Genomic DNA, 18,536 nt, shown 5'->3' with positions numbered 1-18,536 from the left:
CGGTAGAATACGGATGGTACCCAGGCTAAGAACTGCCACATGTTCATAGAAATGTTATCATTTCATAGAAGCAAGACAGGAATTAAAGATTTACTCAAAAGTAACAAGGAGGCCAAACTACATACATTTGAAAGGTCGGTTAAAGTTCTGCCACGCTACTTTACGACTTGCAAAGTTCGATGGGAGCAATATACGTGTAGAAGGGACAAGAAGTCAACTTGTCAGCCAACAATGCCCAGTCCCAGCAAATACCATTCTTTGCAATGACTACAAGCTTTTCCATTCAAGAAGTCTAACATCACTGTTTGAACTGGACCCCCAAATGACCTCAACTAATATGACACTTAACAGACAAACGATCTGACTTCAGCTTTCTGCAAACAGTTATATGTGACAAGTTCATGTTGACAGAGAAAAGCCTACTGTGCAGGCTGGGTGGCTGGCAGTTTTCTTACATAGTTTGTCACTTTGTGGCTGACTTTCGCTATTTTCTGATCCCACCCATGTTCTAATACGCAAAAATTAACTGGTTCACTAACACAATAAGCTTCTTCTAGGCAAGAGAGATGGGCGAGCCTCACTGAGAACCTGGACCGTGTTGAACATCGCAAACGAACACTCATTCCCACCAAAAAATACCAGCCCCATGATGATGATGCAGGCAGGATGATGGAGAAAAGCCATGAATTTGTCAAACTAATTTGAAATGTTAACCAACCATGTCTCTTTTTTTTAAAGTGAAGCTTCTTCTCCCTCAGCTTTAACTTATTACATTTTTTAATGCAAGTAAAAGTTAATTTCTGATACCAGTATTAAAATTGCATGCACAAGGTGATTAACTATTTCCAAGGGATAGTGTGCCACTTTTGCCTAACTCCTCCCACAGCCCTGGGTGACAGGGACCCATCCCTTTGTCTAGGCAGTCTGACTGGTCATCCCCAGATGGCGCCCATGGACAGGGATGAGCAGGACATCCAACACACAGTATGGCGACCAAGTTTTGCCTAACTCTGTCAAACACTGGGAATTCTTGACATTCCAACTCCAACATCTGACTTCCATCATCTCTGCCCTCCCTTTGACCCTTGCTTCCATGCCAACTCTTGGAAACAAAGTTTCTGCTCCTCTGAGCCATACTTCAAGCAGCCGGAGTAGCCTAACTCATCAATGAGCAATTTTGTGTGGAAGTGTGACCAATGGAAGAGAGATCAATACTGTTTTATTGACTGTTTCCGTGTGCTGTGTGATGTGCCATGAATAAGAATGTGAAAGACGCGCGCCTGCATTGCTAAGATAAGAAAGGGCGTCTGAATATTGGCAAATAATTAGGAGAGACTGTGAATAACGTTTGCCAACGGATTTGATACATATCTGTTGCGTTGGTCTGTGCAAGGAGGTCTGTGACGCACTGCATTTGCTGTTTTCAAACGGTTCTGTTGGCCGACAAATGCTCACTCAGTTTTAAGTAAACGTAGCTAGGCTCCTATCTCGTTTCTTATCGTGGTTTTGTAGCAAATTGTCCAATTGTTTGCCAATCTACCGTAAGGCACTGTATATGTTTGCGGACAAATAAAGTCCCGACAACCTATGATCGCTTTACGGTATGCAGCTGGTCCGCTATGCCAGCTCCAGTTATTCACGGTCAAGAAAAAACACAGCCCCTTTTGACCCTGTGCATTTCTTCGAGGACTTGTACTCCTCTAGTGGTAACGGCAAATACAACGCGGCTACCGTTAGAGCTAAGTTTACATGACTTTGTGATGGGAAAACACTCTTGAAATAGATTGATTTCGTGGGAAAAAATTATGCGATACATCGCGTTTTCCTGAAGTTGCGATTTGATCCATGGCGAAAGGCGACAAAAGTGCACGAAAGGGGTACAAATTCGTTCAAACATTCCACACATGGCACGCAGCCTTACCTGCCTCTCCCTGCAAACATTTCTCGAGAAAATGCAAAGTTTACTGTGCCTGCAACAATCAGGAAGTGGCTGAGACTCGCGCCCAAAACCTCAAACCTCACAGGAGTGATAGTATGTAAATTTCCCAATCTTACCCTAGACGCCAGTGGTCCACATTCCCCGTCACGCCCTTGTAAGGGCCGCACACCATTGGGCGCAAGGTTTGGCGGGATATTAGTAGTAAGTAAGAGGGTGGGGTTTAGGGTGACCCATATGTCAATTTGGGAAATAAACTGCAACATTGTTTCTCGGCCCGGTAGAATGTAGCGAGCATCGATCGGTTCACTGACTAGGAGCACTCTCACTCTACACGAGGACAACTTACTCACGCTTGGCACCATGCGCCTACTGTCAACCATCGTCGCTTGCCTAGCGCTGGCGGGACTCGTAGCGAGAGGTAAGCGCCGAGATTTTGTGTGATCTGCGGGGTTTTAGACGGGCTCGTTCGGGTGCTGGCCTTGGGCCGGGGGGCTCGCGCCAGCCGTGCTCGGGTCGCGTGCTTGCTCACTTCCCCGGCCTGACAACTTTCTGCCGCTGCTGTTTTGGTGGGCAGCGCAGGAAGCAGATTACACGCCCCGATTAAGTTATGATTGGACTTTTTGCCACTCTTTTCTGTTTGATCAAAGGAAACACTCGGAATACTTGAAACTTCCTCATATAACGTTACTTGTTGCGTGCTCTTGTGATCTGGAACGACTGCACTGTTTTCGTTCGCGTAATGTCATGTGGGAATTTCGTAGGGGCCAGACCAGTTGAGCCGCTGTCTGCCCTGGGCTCTGTTTCGCATCTGTACCGTGATCACTAACAGGATAATGGAGGCAAGAGGGCGGCCTGTTTCTGACTGCAGTAATAATCTGATCATGAGAAAGAAACTTTCTCGATTTTAAGTAATTTCGTTTAAAAACGTTACGAGACAAAAGTTGCTCGTGCTCCGACATGACCCCATGATGTGGGCGGCGGTTTGGCGTCGCCATAAGAAAAACAACACCCCGATTTATACCCGAAACCAGACAAGACGGGTTTACCATTTGTCCTTGTGGTGTCCCCCATTTAGCGATAGTTCCCAGGATTTTCTATATTCGTCGTGACAGCATTTCGCTGTTTGCCTTTAACGCCACAATTCCGGGGATTTTGATGGCGTTGCGTTTTTGTGTGCACAGCTTTTGACAATGTGTTTGCCTGCAATTCAGACATGATCACAATATACACACACTTCATTTGCCAAAACCTGTCCAACAACAGGAGTTGTCAACTCTAAAGTAACGCAGACCAGGCTAGCGTGTTGCATACAACCCCGGTAACATCTCCCTTTGGCTTTCTTTCACCCAGGACAAATATTTGAACAACAAAGGTATAATGTGAACAATACCTTTGTTGAGAAATTATATCCGACACTCGAGACAGCTAATCCATTACCAAGGTGCGAGAAAGCTATGGAAATTCCATTACATATTTGTATGTGGCATTGGTTACAATTAAATCAGATGTATAAATGGGTCTGGGATTAGTCCAATGGCCAGGCTGACTTGTGCAGGAAATGTACACCATGATTTCCAGTGTTCCCCTTCTGCCAATTTCAGCAAGTCTTGTGCTCAATTTAAGCATTGTATTTCAACTACCCAACTCGAGACCTTTGGGGAGAGAAGTCTTTCAAATTTGTGTCCCTGACAAGTCTCGTTTTCCGCTCCACTTTGAACCTCAACAGGCCCTTCATTAATGCCCTTCAACACAAGTACCCTTTCTTTGTCCCCCTTGCTCTTCATCTGAATCAGAAAAGCATTGGACATTCCCTGTACAATGGGCCCATGAAATTGTCTTTTGCTGACATTGTTGGGCAGACAGTGTTTAGAAACAGTTCACAACCCCATCAGCATTCCCCGTCGGAACCATAGAGTAGAAAACTGGCTCAGGATGCGCTCTTTCGGAAAGCTGTATACAAGTCATTGTTATTCATGACACAAACATTACCGTAAAAAAGACACTTTGCTCTGTAATTGGAAGTCTTTCAAACCCCCTTTTCACACAGCTGACCATGTTAAAAGCAAGGGGGATTTTAATTAGGGCACGTTGTAGTGGAGACATGTTTTGTTCGGCTAGAGAGGTCAGTTTTGTAATTGCTGAGTTCAAGTTCGTCAATGGTGTTGATGGATAGAGAAAGGGGAGACTAGCGCATTGGGACTGCAATAAGGTGGAATGTCAAATCCCCCCAGTAGAGGGGTGGATTTAGAGAAGCTCTGGTCCATAGGGGTAGTGAATGCTTGCTTGGGATTACCTAAATCACCTGAGCACCCTGACATTCTTGCTATGTACCAGGTGTGACGAGCCTCCCACGTGTGGGGATTTAAAGCTAAGTCCCTACCTTCGATCCGGCTAGCAACTGCAGGCTAGCAACTGCATCCACGTAGCACCCTTCTTCCTGGTAAAGGCAAAACACTCGGATCAACACACGCGTACTGAAAATAGAAAATAAGAGCAGGAGATTTGGGTCGAGATGGTGGTTCATTTGTCGGGTTTTGAGTGGAAAAACAGGTACAAACAAGAGGAAATAATTTTTACTTTGTCATCTTGTGAGAAGGAGCAACAGCAAAAAATTAGTCCTTTTTCAACTAAACTTTAAAGTGTATATTTTGGATACAGAGTGTTATGGGAAAGGTTGTGTATCATGTTTGTCGTTGTGATTGTATCTTGGGACATCTCTGTTTCATCTCTTCCCTCCTTCATCTCAAACGGATGTCGTCTGAAGATTTCTATCACAACATTTTGTGCTCAAAATGTACAAAGCCTTATCTATCTGGGTGGTACCTTTTGCAGAAGTCGGATTTTTCTCTGCCATATTTTGGCAACAGAATCAACTTAATGATAGTTTACATGTGAGGCCACTTTAGGGATTGAAGTGAAGTAGGAATTACTATCCAGGCTCAAGAAATAATGCCGTTCGCCCTTTGTTCACAGTTATCCTGGTATTGTTTTCACCAGACACAGGAAAAACATGAAAGAAAAACAGAGATAAAGCTAATGCCCAGGTTAGGTATAGAATCCAGACCATTAAATGTTGTCAGTAAAAAATGTCTCAGGTTGTCTCAGCAGGGGTCTTATCTGTAGGTGTCATCATGAGGACTCACCTGTAATTACTTGCTGTGTTAATTGTAATGGATTGTTCCTATTACCTTTACACAGAGACTGCACAAATCCCTGTTTAACCCCCGAGGGGAGGCCAATCCCCCTGTTATGAGCTGTTACTGATGAATGCTTCTCTACCTACGCGGAACTCGGGCCTTTACCGGTAGATTACCTGAAGGAAAACTCCATAGTTCCTTAGCTTTTTTCCTCTAAACAGGTACAAACATCTCTGGAAATACAATGCCGAACGCTAAATCTGTTTGAAGTATACCAAGCTCCCTGTACCTATCATGAGAGGTGGCTGCTGTGAAGCCCCGTCACTGTTCGATGCACAAGAGTGAACTCCCTTCAAGTTTTGCAAACACAGTGTACATGATGGCAGAAGGCTTGAATAGTTCCCAACCACGGTGTTTGCCTTGCTGTTGACTGGTACACCTTGTGTTGACACTGTAAAGAGAGGGTGCTATTATAACTCACTGTGCAACTGTTGCTACCAAAGAAGGGATTCTGAAGGTTTACTTTAAAATAAAATCACAGATTTATTGAAATTAAATCTAAATTTGCCCTCATTCCTTTTTCTTTCCTATTGCAATTCTAGATGAGTTCATGTTCAAAACTGCTATTAACTAATCTTATGTAAATGCATAACCTGGATACCAGATCCCAACCTGATCAGGCTGGGGTTTGGTATCCAGGCTAGTAAATGCCCAATTTCTGCCTCCTTTATACTACATAAACCTAAGTTGTTTTTGTCTTGAAATTGTTGAAAGACCAAGAAGAAACACAAGAAAGCTGTAAGTCCGTTTTGGAACAGTTAGTAACTTACAGTCATTCCCAGATCATCCTCCAAAGTTATTTTGTTTGTGTTTTTGTTGTGTGACTTGGGGACCTGACAGATGACCTGTGTCAGGAGGGTACATGTGTAGAAGCAATCATCCTAGACCCCAACATTTTTCCATGCGTGGGAAAGAGTCCTTGTCACTCTGTCCCCTTGGAAACAGTATGATATGGATGTCAATCTCCTAAATAATGTCCTGTCAAGGTGGCCGACTTTTAGTGCATAGCATGCCCGCTTGTTGCAGGATACAGAAGACATCTGGAGGCTCACCTCCAGCAGAGCTCTCTCTGACCCCAGGTTTTCCTGAGACATGTCAGGAAGGGGTCAGGATTCCATGTTCCTCAGGAGACTTTTGACTGTAACATGCCAGCAATCCTGTCAATTCAGTTCTCTGTTTATCACCTTTCTGTTTGTCTTGGAATCCGGTGATATTATCTTGTTCTAGCTTTTTTGGCACTACCTTGATAGTCAGTCTTTTGTAAGAGACAAACAAAATTGTGTTTTAGTCATAATAAGGAAGCTGTTGGCCCAGTGCAACCTTTTCCAAGTACACATGTGTATTAAGATAGTGCTTTTCCAGAACACCTGTCTCTTTTTGGATCTGTCATTATTGGGTGATACACAACAGACATAGCCAAAGGCACCTATAACATCAGCAGGTAATCAGATTCAAAGTGACTGGAGACTGAAAAATTAGTAGATAAGTTAGAAATGGGTGGTACTGGGGTATTTATTTCATTGAAAGAATGCATACTCGATTCCACTTGGGTCCTTTGTGCAGGTTGAAAGAGAACAGGTGTCTTATCATCAGTTTGAAGCACTTCTTCCTCCATTATCTAATCAACATTGTTTTAATTATGTGATAGGAGTAAACAACCATCTTTAGTATGTTTGTTGGTAATCCAGAGAAGTTGGACCACCGGTAAGGTTTAATGTTATCGGAACAACCAGTCTGTACTTTGGGTTTAACTACCAGGCACAATGTTCATCCTAGAAGTTGAACCATTGTTGTTTCATATTGATAATTAATATTTTTTTTTCTCTCTGCTTCCTCATATGCAGGTTCTGCCCAGGACCAGTCCTTCAGAGAGGAGCCAGACTCTGTTGCAGTCAGACAGGGAGAGACTGTGACGCTGACGTGTGCAATCGACAATGTTGCTGGGATAGTACAGTGGACGAAGGACAACTTCGCTCTGGGCTCGGACCGTGCTCTGCCGGGGTACCCCCGGTTCACCATCACCGGGGACGTGAACAGAGGCCAGTACAACCTCCTGGTACAGGACACCCTGCTGGAGGATGATGGCACGTACCAGTGCCAGGCCAGCCCCACCGAGACCCAGCAAGGGATCCGCTCACAAAATGCGCAGCTCACCATTTACCGTAAGTTCCCAATAGGTGTGAGATAGCCAAAAAATGTGGGGATGTCTGTCACCGATCTGCCTGATTCATTGCTGCCTTGCTTTGGTCCTGGGCGCCAAAGGAATGATGCCCTGGGCAAGTGTCAGACACCATTAGATCCTCCTCTTTCTTCCCTCACCACCACACAAGCTTTCAATCCCGAGGGGCCATTAGGGTCTGGCTTGGAGCCCTCCCCATGAAATTCAATCCCTATTCTTGCCTTGGAAGTGACATACACACTATGAGAAACAGCCTGTTCTGGTTATAGCATTCTGACAAATGAGGACAAATATGAGAAAACAAGACAGAGGCTTCCTGAAAGGGATGCTTTAGGCTAGCTGTATCAAAATAGGAAAATTGGACCCATCATCAGGGCGCAATTGTCTCTGCAATATTCAGCTGACTCAGATGATGTCTTAATAAAAACATGCCTTTCCAGCCAACTTATGAAACTCATTGTTGGATGGTTTGGGGCTAACATACTGTTGTAATCAGCAGGCACTGACTCTTGCATGTGCTAGTAAAGGGAAAATATGGTAGTAAACTGCAAGTTGTACAACCCAGGACAGGTGTGGGTAGAGGTGACAGCACAATGCAGCCACTTGTCTGGTTAGGGTAGTGTAATGGCTCCCACAGAGATGGTCCATTTACAGGACACATTTTCTCAGAAAATAAGATCCACACCAGAGAAAACATCATCTTGGGGGCTGCAGAAAGACTAGCTTATGCCAAAGGCTCTCCTGCTGAGCAGATGCAATGACCCTATGAGTTTGTGATCTTGAGTTGTTTTTGTTATTAAGTATGAGTTGTTATTCTTTTGAGTTTTCCTAAGTTGCTTGTATGATTTACAAACCCGAATTGGATTATTGCTTTGTTATGTTCAATCCTATGTTTGTATTTATCTTTTGTACTTTGAGTTATTATTATTGTTATAGGGCTCCCTTGGAAATCAGTTACCACGTTAACTGAAGGGACTACCCTAAAGATCAATAAATAAATAAATAAATGCACTTCAAGCAAAGGCGCACATGGAGGCAAAGGTCCCTGGTTCAGGTCCCACTGGTCCCAGGTTCAGGTCCCAGGAGGACCTGGTGCAGCCAGTCTGGAGCTTCATGCTCAAAGGCAGATTTAATTGTTGCCAGGAGGACTGCGATGATGAGCTAAAACTGCACCCAAGACCTCTCAGATATCTACTAACAAGTTGAGGAGACTCAACTTCTAGACAACACAACATGTGGGCTTTCTGATCTTGGACCTCATTGTCTCCCGTGATAGATAAACTGCACAATTAGATGAGAGCAGCACAGAGGACGAATTTCAAATAATGCGCTGCTTGGTGATGTTGCCAGGGCAACTGCTCTCCAAACAGCCCCTGGTTGCTTGAGCAATTGCTTGTTATGTAGCTGCTCCAGAGGGGAACAGCTCCCAGTGCTGCCAGATGCTCTGATCAGGACTTACTGGATTGCCGACCCCGAGCAAATGGCAGGTTTTCCTGTGGTAAATGGGAAAATGGGATTTGGAAGAAGGCCCTTATCCTAACTGGAGTGAGTAAGACAGGAAAGTCAGGCTGGGAAGGTTTCCCACACTGGATGTAATCTACACTAGGAAAGGATGCGACACATCTTGTGCACATTTCCTTCTCTTGCATGTTAGAGATTTGAATCAGTTAAAGTGGTTTGGTTGAGACAAAACCCTACCCTTTCCGGCTGTATATTTGTACAAAGAGCAAAGATCCTAAATCCTGTAAGGTATAGGTATGGGCAATCTGCCATCTTTTAAACAATCAGTTTCAGTTTATTTCAGTTTATTTATTTATCCAGGAAAATACATCGCCTACTGGCGTTTTTCAATACCTCCTGGGGAGCCGGGAGACCCCAACATAAAATAACACAAAATCACAACAACTGAATCAAAATTGAAATCAAAGGTCAAACTTAAATAACTGAACTTCAATAGTTTTAATCCACCTATGACCTACTTGTCCAAACTTCAGATAAATGAGTGTTAGAGATTTTAACTACAGCCTGACTCAGAAGCGGCTTCTCAGAATGTAATAAAGGTAGAAATCTTCGGGATCACTTCCACCCCATTTCAAACACTCAATTAGCTACTCTCCTTCAGGATGTTTTAATTTGTATACTTGTTTGGGTCCTGCCTGGCAGGAGACAATGGACAGGTAGGGACTTGGGTGGCACAGGAAGGAGAAGGAAAGGAGATAAGATACCATTCAGGATGTGCACTGTTTTGTCACACTTGAACAGAAACAAACCCAGTGGTTTCTTCAATTTTCTCCTACCCAGAAGGGAACTGGGAGCAATTAGGAGGTGATGAAGCAATTCCCAGGGTGTCCATAAAGCAAGACTTATTTATTGTTCTTAGATTGCACAGATAGTAGGAGATGAGTAGAGGAATTATCCAGTAAATGTTCTGACAAATCTAAAGCAGCTCCTGAGTGATGAGTCCTCATGCCTGTTTTTGTTGTAGCACAAAGGACAGGCTCCCAGAGAAAACCTGTTGGGATATACAGGAAACAGCCCTTAGTACCATATAGAGAGGATTGTATTCTAGCTTGCTTGGCAATCCATGGTGATGAGGTCTTTGTGTTCAGGAATCCTTGCCCCAATGGAAGACTGCAGGGCCTAGGGAGGACTGTGAGGTTCAGGAACCTGGCAGCATTGGTACCCAGTGACCCATATGCACAGTGGATAAATAGAATCAATTTGAAGAGGGACCTTTGCCTGATAAAAGCTTCATCTGAGCCTATTAGGACGGACAAATTTTGAATACTTTTAACGTGAAAGCAGTTGATGTATTAATCAGCTCAGAATGCAAGCATTGTATGAGCTTTGACAAGTTAGCATTGAAAATAATAGCTGGCCATTTTCTCATCTCTTCAAAAATGTTGCAGAATTGCGGGTCAGCATGTAACCGTTATTTTTCAGTACTTTGGACTAAGAATACACCCTTTGTGCACTAACAGTTGTATCGAAAGTCCTTGTTCATACAAGCCATCCGTGTCCGAGTGAAGAGTTACACACACACAAAACCTGCTCAATTATGAAAGTTCTCCAGGTGTAAAGAAGAAGATAAGTACAGCCAGCTCTGTCAGTACATGTAACGACCAAACAGTGTACAAGAGCCTTCACCTTTTGGCCAAGAGTCCTCCTTAAATCTGGCTTCGCACTTTCCTCTTTTCTTGAAGAGGTAGCGGTTACAGAGCATGATGTCTTGAGTGTTCTTGTGGTGTGCCATGCCAAAGGAGAGGGCAGATTTGATCAGTGTTTTCCAATGCTAACAAAACAATGGGATCAAGCTTTCCTCTTGCTTTGATCCATAACCAGAGCTGAAGTAAAGTTTTTACAAACTGGAGTAGGCAAACAACAGAAAGGGAAGTTAAGCATTGAAACAGAAGCTGCCACTGGGAGAAAGTCTTTTGAAGGATGGGTGATCTGCTGGCTTACTTACATGTGTTCCAGGTGACCCTTACTGCTGGTCTGTGTTGTGAAACTGGCATTTTTACATCCATAAAAGGAATGCAGGGGCACAGAGTTGTTGTTTGTATTAATGCTACCTCAAGGAGAGATCTTAAATTATAGTCCTTTGGTAGTGTGTTATGGATATGATATCACAAACTTTCTTCCAGCAGATTTTTTTTTTGCATGTCATCAAAATTGTTTGATTCATAATCTTAAGAAAAAGTTCTTTGGGTAGACAGTGTTTTTGAGAATTACTTTTCAAAGTAGTGACAGTTACACTACAGCAAAGGCTGTTATTATCTCTGGTCTTTGTTGCTGTCAGGCAATTCAGCAAAGCCATTTATCTCGGTGTCAGCTCGAAAGATGAATGAGTTGGAGAAACCTGACAGATTGAAGGCTTTCCTGTTCATCATCCTTGTAGGTAAACGTCACCAACTAATGTGCATCACCAAGATAAATCTGATGGGCCTGTTTGTTTAAACCTATCCAAGGTTGCCTCATTTCCTGTTCATTTCTTGTCTTCTACTTTCTGCAGGCCTTTGTGTAAACCGTGGTCAAGATTATACATACCAGAATATGTCTTCCCACAAGACTGCACATTAGAATTACTCTGCTGAGTTTGGAAACGGATAATTGACGATAGTGGTAGTTGTCAGGTGGTACAATGTAAAGACTATTATTTCCATGCCAGTTTGATTAAATTAGACATGGTCTTTTTGCCTCACATGTCTATTGTTCATAAAGTGCATTTAATCCCTAAACCAGGCAGAGTAAATTGAAATGTCACTTTGTATAACATCACATAGCAAGATGACTGTTATCAGTATAAGCAGATTTTCACTGGTCTCTGGCCTACAAGAAAACCATTATGCCTTTTTTCTTGTGAGTCGAGCCTTAACATTTCTTACTTGAAAGCTCTCCATGTACATGTAGGTGGAAAATCAACTTGATTAAATGCAGCAAGAACTGAGTTGGAAGATATATGCAGCATGGCCCAGGTCTTGTACCATAGTGATGTGACTAATATGAAGCTGGAGGGAATAGCAACCAATGTCACCATCACTGTTCCTTGAGCTCTTCGATCATCCATAGCCTGAAACTATTCATGTCAGCTCGCAAAGGTCAGGTTTGAGTAAAGCTAACACTGTGATGGATTTCAGGCGAGGGCATTCACGCACCGTATATTTTTATTTCTTGTAGGAAAAGGGTAAAACTTACTCACTCAAAAATACTGTGTTACCGGCTTTCAAAATTTCAGTTGGGAAGTTGTAGTTTTATGTCTAGTAAAAAGTGCAAACATGTACCAAAATACTGTGTTACTGGCTCCATATTAAGCTAAAGAAAATTTTAGTTGGGAAGTTGAAGGTCAGGAACAGGTTAATCATGGAGAGATGCTGGGGCCCGAGGCTCCATCTGTTCATGACAAGGCTCTATGTTAAAGCCATATCATCATATTTGCATCTGTCATCCACTCACATCTGCAAAAACATCTCGAAACATGTTTTGAAACTCTACCCCTCTCTCAGTGTGGCAAATTTTCCTGATAATGAATGTCAGACAGAAATTGGTTTGGGTAATTTACAACAAAATGTTCAGGCCACCTGAGTCCAAACAGGGTCTCCTCTCCTGGGCATTGGGTCTTGTGGCTAACTCCAGGTGAATCCCCAGGTTGTTTGGAAAGTTCTGAAACTCTATCCCTACCTTAACCAGGATTGATCTTCAAGGTGAGTGATAGGTGAGCCCCAATAGATGCCAGACTGTTTTCTTGACCATGGGCTTGTGAAGGGTGTGTTCTGCAAGCCCAGCATTAAAAGCAGGCTGGGTTGAGCCGCTGCTATGAGGCGGGATAATCTTGATGGAGTGCAGAAGGAACTCACCAGTTCACAGTTATGCCTGGTGAGTCTAATGAGTCACCAGAGAGATAAGCTGCAGGGCTGCTTCAAAATTGGGGAAAGAAGAACTCAAAATAAATAACTTTCAGGGTGGCATTTCTAACATGTATATGATGACATCACAGATGGAAAAAATTACTCTTAAGACAAGGAAATTTTTTCTCTGTATCAGACATATCAGAGTTGGATTAAATCTAATGGATTAAGGATTTGTTCCTCCTCTATCTGTAGATAACATCTCTTCCATTTTACATGAATTTGATTTCCATATCAAACCATTTGGTGAAGTGGTCAAGATGGTACTTTGCTGAACGATTAATTCATAGCACCCCCCCCCCCCCCCCCCCGGTGGAAGGAAATGTACTGTTATTCTCCTCCCTTACGGATAATGAAGGATGGTTGAGCCACTCTGCAACAAGTACCTGTGCACAATAGGTACTTAAGGTCAAAGCATACATCATATTGATATTGAAGTTTTTGGTAAGAGCAAGGAAGTACTCTGCTTTAGATCGAAATAAACAACCCCTGTCCAGTTTCCTGCATTTTGTGTATTCTGAAATTGCATATCGTCAGTTCCGGTATTAGATAGGCTTTGTGTCTGCCCAGAACATGCCAGTAAAACATCAAGGTCATATCTAAAGGGTGAAGCGCTTCTGGGTTGTGGTTGTTTAAAATCTCTTCACCCACCTTTTCCTGTCTGTGTGTGTTCTCCACCAGACTTCGCCCATGAAATGAAAACAGCCGACGTCTTTTAGGCGCCACTGACAGAGGACTTACTTCTTGTCAACTAAGTGTATTTATGTGCTGTTCCATCGTCTCCGTAAGCAGGCCGGGTGCCTTCCTGACCCAGCTCACAGTGGTACATGTAAAATTGTCTTTCCCAGGACTGGAGGCGGTGACCCCGGTGCATGTGCGTTCTGTCTAAAACCAGACAGCGGAGACATCGGTATAAATAAAGGCTCGGCCAAGTGTAGTGGTACTTTGGAAATACAACGCCTCTTTCCTGGCAAAGATTGTATTACATATGTGATAAAGAATGTAGTTTTGATGATCTTGTTATTGCTCTTTCTAGTGTAAATAAGATCAAGTTACATATGTATTGAAGTCATTTAACATCAGATTAGGTCATGACCTTGCTTGTTATTGCTGAGGATTATGGTAGAGTAGATTGTATACTTCTCAAGTCTTCGAGCTCATGTCATGGTGTCATATTATCAATTCAAATTTGTCTTTTATTGGGAAGGTATAAACGGATTCTCTTGATAAACTCTCAAAGGTATGCAGGAAACATCCTAGCTTGTCCTTTTATCTTGTGCTAGGACATCACTGTCTTTGTGGACATGTTGTAGATACTTCCCCTCTTATACTTATAAAATGTTGTGAACATTTTGTGGACTTGAGCACATCAGTTTTCAAAACTGTGAACCCTCCCCAGAGAGAGCATGTACCAACTCTACATTTGCATATCAAGAAATCAGGCCTTGACTTGAGTTGAAGATTTGTATCTGCACTGGCCAACCAGTAAAACTGCCTTTTGGGTAGAAGCCACCTTTGTTGAAGGCACACGGCAGTGGCTAGATGTATTGTGTTGAACGTATGCCGAACATCAGGTCATACCTAACCCTGCATATCTTATTCCAAGATCAGGGTTCTTTTGTACTCATGTCTGAGATGACGAATGTAAATGACTTGTTTTTATGTTTCCTGTGTTGAACTTAGCGATTCTTCCACCATTTCATACCTCAACGTCAGACCCATCTGTTTGAAAAGCTTTTCTGAAGGTATGCTGAGTACTTGTGACATTGAAAAAATATACATTTAGAAAACTTCAAGAAGATTAAAAGATAAGAGAGGGTATGTTTCCCTAGATTTAGAGTCCTGACAAATAATATATACATTTGGATTTATTTTGACAATTTCAAGAACCTGTATGCCCAGACTCAATGTATTATGCATTGTCTCTACTGACTAAAATTGCCTAATTGACCCTGCTCTGACCCTGGTAACTGTCAAATTTAGCCTTTATGTGTGGGAAAGCAATGTGCTATTCTTATAAATTACTTACAGGTATTTGGAAAGTTGTTGCTCTATGCTAATAAGGCAGTCTTGCAGAGTGATCAGCATGTCTCGCAAGCAATCCATCATGGGTTGGTTAGTTTGGATTGTCTGGAACTCAAGATACTTTCTTTCTGCTCAAAAAAAATTCTACGAGATGCTTTTTAAACTGTTGAACAACCACTGTCATGTCAAGGAGTATGGTTTTCGTGAGACCGAAATAGAATCACGTCGTGTTGCGTGCTTGTAGAATTTCGCAGGCAGTAGGTAGCAGCGTTGGGTCAGTGCCATGTCATGTTTGGGTTGTGCCCTGACAGGAGGGTGCAAAGTGGAAGAAATGGGGGATTTGACTTACCTTTCTTCACAAACAAATTTTGCATAGAAGTCCATATTTTTGCATAAAAGAGGAGCTATAGCTACGATAAAAGAATGTTTGTTGTCTTGACATTCATAAAGATCTACTCAAAGATTCAGACTGCCCAAGAAATTTTGTTTAAGGTTTATCGTAGCCCCTTCCACACCCTCATTAAGGAGTGTGGGAATCATTTTCTACATTGCTATCCCTGGACCAGGTTCCAGCTGGAGGTATCTAAGATATGTGCAGCTACTGTTGACAAGGCATCCCGTCACTTTTATGGCCAAGTCACCATTGACACCCCGACACCATGACCATAACTTTCAAAGTCGTGACAAGGCTTCAACATATTCGTCCTAGTATGGTAACGACCATCTTGCGAACATCACACAAGGAAGAGAACTATCTGCTCTTGGCAGGGCTTCAATGCTGCCTCAAGGACAGTGTTTGGTTACTGGAGCGTTGTATTTCCTCAACACGTCTTCTCTGAGAAAAGATGTGCATTTCCGTCAAAGAATTTACTGATGACGGTTGCAAGAGTTGCAAATAAAGAGTCGTCGATTTGGTTGAGTTGCCTGGAATGATGTGAATGCAATAGAAGTAAGACACTGGTCTTACACAAATAAATTTTACACAAACATCTGACCCAAAAAACCCTTTTATTGACAAATCACAAGTGGTTCTCAAGGAGGCTGAGGGACATTTCTCCAGACTATTCCAGTTGTAGCCTGGGAAGTGCCAGCACTTGAGCAGACTTAAAAAGTGGCAATGTTAGCTCAACAACCTTTTGTAAACATTTCACTGACTTGACTGACATGTTATGCAGCCCCCTTTCCCTTCCCATGCAACTTGATAAAGTGCAAGGTTGGCCTGTCAGCATATGGATGGATAATATTGCTTTCCCTTTGAGTAACTATGTACCATATAGTCCCCAAACTGGCAATGTTTCAAGTAATGTACATTTTTCTGTAACAAGCTGGTATATCATTTTTAATACTCCATGAAATTGTACTTGAAAGAACAAAGGTTGGAAAAACAAGTGTCTCTACAATGTTATTTCTAAGATTCAATTATTCTTGCCTTGTCGTTGAAGATTGATTATGCCATAAGGAGCATAAATACCAGGTTAATAAGCAATTGAAACCTATCCCTTTTGAGATAAACGTAACAGACCATGGATGTGGTACAAAGATAAAGGGATTGGGACTGAATAGCAAGCTTTATCCTGGCAGAAGTGTGGAGTAATCACGTTAACATTGCGTGACATCAACCCACGATAGCTTTCGATAAAACAACCTGGTCGTGTGTGCACCTGTCTTTGGTAGGAATGTTGACCACCCCACCAGCGTAATACTGTTAGCACTTGATCAAGGACTCAAACCCTTCAGTGCATTCTTCGTGTTATTGCCAAGGCCAACAATTCTCCTGAAACAAAGTAGAAACATGTGAGTTTTCTGTGCCCTGAAGCACCTCAGGTGCGGCCGTCAGCCAGATTAATCGCTAAGTAATTAGAAGTTCAACCACAAATCAAGGGTGAAGAGTTTACAGCTGTTTGTACTTGGTCAGCCAAAAACCTTTATCTGTATCAGTTTTCAGAAAGAAATGCAAGGCGTCAAGGCTGGGCTGATAACGAGTAATGGGTTTCTAATTGTAATTGTCAGATAATTTCTAGGCCACCAAGCCTGAGGATAGCCCATGGGTCAATCAGATAAAGCAAGTCCAAGTTGCAGGGGATCTGTTATACCAAGTGGAACCTTTATCAGCAACTTGCGCGGAGACGTCAAAAAGTGTCACGCAGAACTAACGTTATGACAACCGGGAAGTGCGCTATGCTGTGTGCTGTGGGCCAATGAATAACCTTAGAGCTTCAAAGGCCCGTGTACTGAACGCCAGGGCTATTTCATCACTCTTAAGGATTGCTGCAAGGCTTCCCATATGGAGTGTGGCACGTCAGTTTATAAAAGATAAGGATGTCAAAAACCCAAAGCACAGCATTCCTTCAAAGTAGAAGCCTTGATATACTTTTATTTCAAACTTCCATATGTGGCTGAAACCATTCTCTAATTGTCTTGTAATGATTAAGAAAGAAACACATAAAAATAATTATTACAAGCTCTTTATTACACTTCGGTATAGCTTGCCACAATTGATAAAAGAGATGCTGTGTCAGGCCTATTCAAGTAACCAACATGTAATTTTGAATTTGTATTTGAGTCTTTTGTTGTGACCATTGTGTAAAAAACACAAAAAAGAAACTATAATACCTCCCAAAGAGTAAAAGTCACTCTCAGTCTAGAAGGAGAGTAAACAAAATGGGATTGATACCATGAATGAAAAGGATCCACCTGCCTGTCTGACACTGTGGCCGCCAGGTATTTATATATATGTACCAGTGTCTTCATCACCCTGCCATTACAGCAGGCCTGATGATAGGTAGTACCCAGCACTGTCAGACTGACCCACAAATAACCTGTCCCTCACTCCCCTGATGTTTCTGCAGAGTCAAACATGTCACACTGTCTGCCTGAACTTTTTAACTGATGATGACAGTTGTTTTACCAGGTGGCTGGTTTTGACTGTTTTCTTGTGGCAAAGCCAAGAATAATAGTTGTAATTTCTGTTAAAATGTATCATGTTATACAGTGTGCTTAACAAGGACAGCTCCAAAATTACTGCCAGGTCTATAAAACAACCTTTTTCTCAAGCTCAAACAAAGGTATACATGTCATGATATTAGAATCATTAATTTATGGCTCTCTTTAAACTTTTGAAAGTTTGAGTACAGTTACAGTATTGGTCTAGTAGATCACAGCTTGAGAGGTGGCATTGCACACATACACTTGAGCTTGGTTCCTGTGTATCATGTCTTTCATACTTTATGTGCCTTCCGATACATTCATACCATTCCCGGTTGGAATGCTTAACGAAATAAATGATCATGATGGTGTGCAACTACTCCATACTTCTTGTGTTTGCACTACGTTGTTTCTGTGAGTGGACAGGAAATGAAGTTCTCTTGGGAAGTTGTGGAGAAGAGAACTTCAAACTCTCACAAAATAACCTCACAGCATTCCTTGCCTCAACTGTTTGTGTTTCAAGCCAATGTAACAGCCACACCTGGGCCCATTACATGGTGCCACGGCAGTTGCCTTCCTTCATTGGTTGGTGACCCTGCAGGACAATGCAGGAAGGAACTGTGACACCTTTTGGATTGCAACATCTGGTCACAACCCGTTGGGAAACTTTGTTTACATGCAAAGGAGGATGCCACATGCCTTTGTCAGCATAGCTGTAACCAGGTAACAAGGAGAAAGTGCCAGGCAAAGAATTTCACCCAACGGCTACCACTTGTTTTACAGGTGTGCAGCATGGATGAAATGCAGTGAATTCCTTGATGTTTGCAGTACTGGGAGTTTGTTATAAACATGCTTCGTTGAAGCTC

The 18,536-nt window shown here is 42.6% G+C and overlaps 2 protein-coding genes across 6 annotated transcripts in view; one reads left to right on the top strand and one right to left on the bottom strand.

The window, feature by feature from the left end:
- LOC118419693 (nephrin-like) overlaps nt 1–2,072 on the bottom strand; it is an 86,821-nt gene extending 84,749 nt beyond the window's left edge. Inside the window, exon 1 of the mRNA XM_035826275.1 lies at nt 1,922–2,072. The gene's annotated coding sequence lies outside the window, so the exon portion shown is untranslated. The remainder of the gene's footprint in view (nt 1–1,921) is intronic.
- Nucleotides 2,073–2,156: 84 nt separating this feature from the next.
- LOC118419771 (kin of IRRE-like protein 1) overlaps nt 2,157–18,536 on the top strand; it is a 53,665-nt gene continuing 37,285 nt past the window's right edge. For 3 of the 5 annotated variants that reach the window (XM_035826393.1, XM_035826385.1, XM_035826359.1), the window contains exons 1-2: nt 2,157–2,357; nt 6,981–7,298. In XM_035826393.1, the coding sequence (XP_035682286.1) occupies nt 2,300–2,357; nt 6,981–7,298 (376 nt within the window). In that variant the 5' untranslated portion in view covers nt 2,157–2,299. The remainder of the gene's footprint in view (nt 2,358–6,980; nt 7,299–18,536) is intronic. The other 2 variants (XM_035826376.1, XM_035826367.1) reach the window with 1 other exon arrangement.

Source organism: Branchiostoma floridae, chromosome 1 (genome assembly GCF_000003815.2).
Source record: "Branchiostoma floridae strain S238N-H82 chromosome 1, Bfl_VNyyK, whole genome shotgun sequence".
Taxonomy (NCBI): domain Eukaryota; kingdom Metazoa; phylum Chordata; class Leptocardii; order Amphioxiformes; family Branchiostomatidae; genus Branchiostoma; species Branchiostoma floridae.
This window is presented reverse-complemented; position numbering and strand designations above follow the sequence as displayed.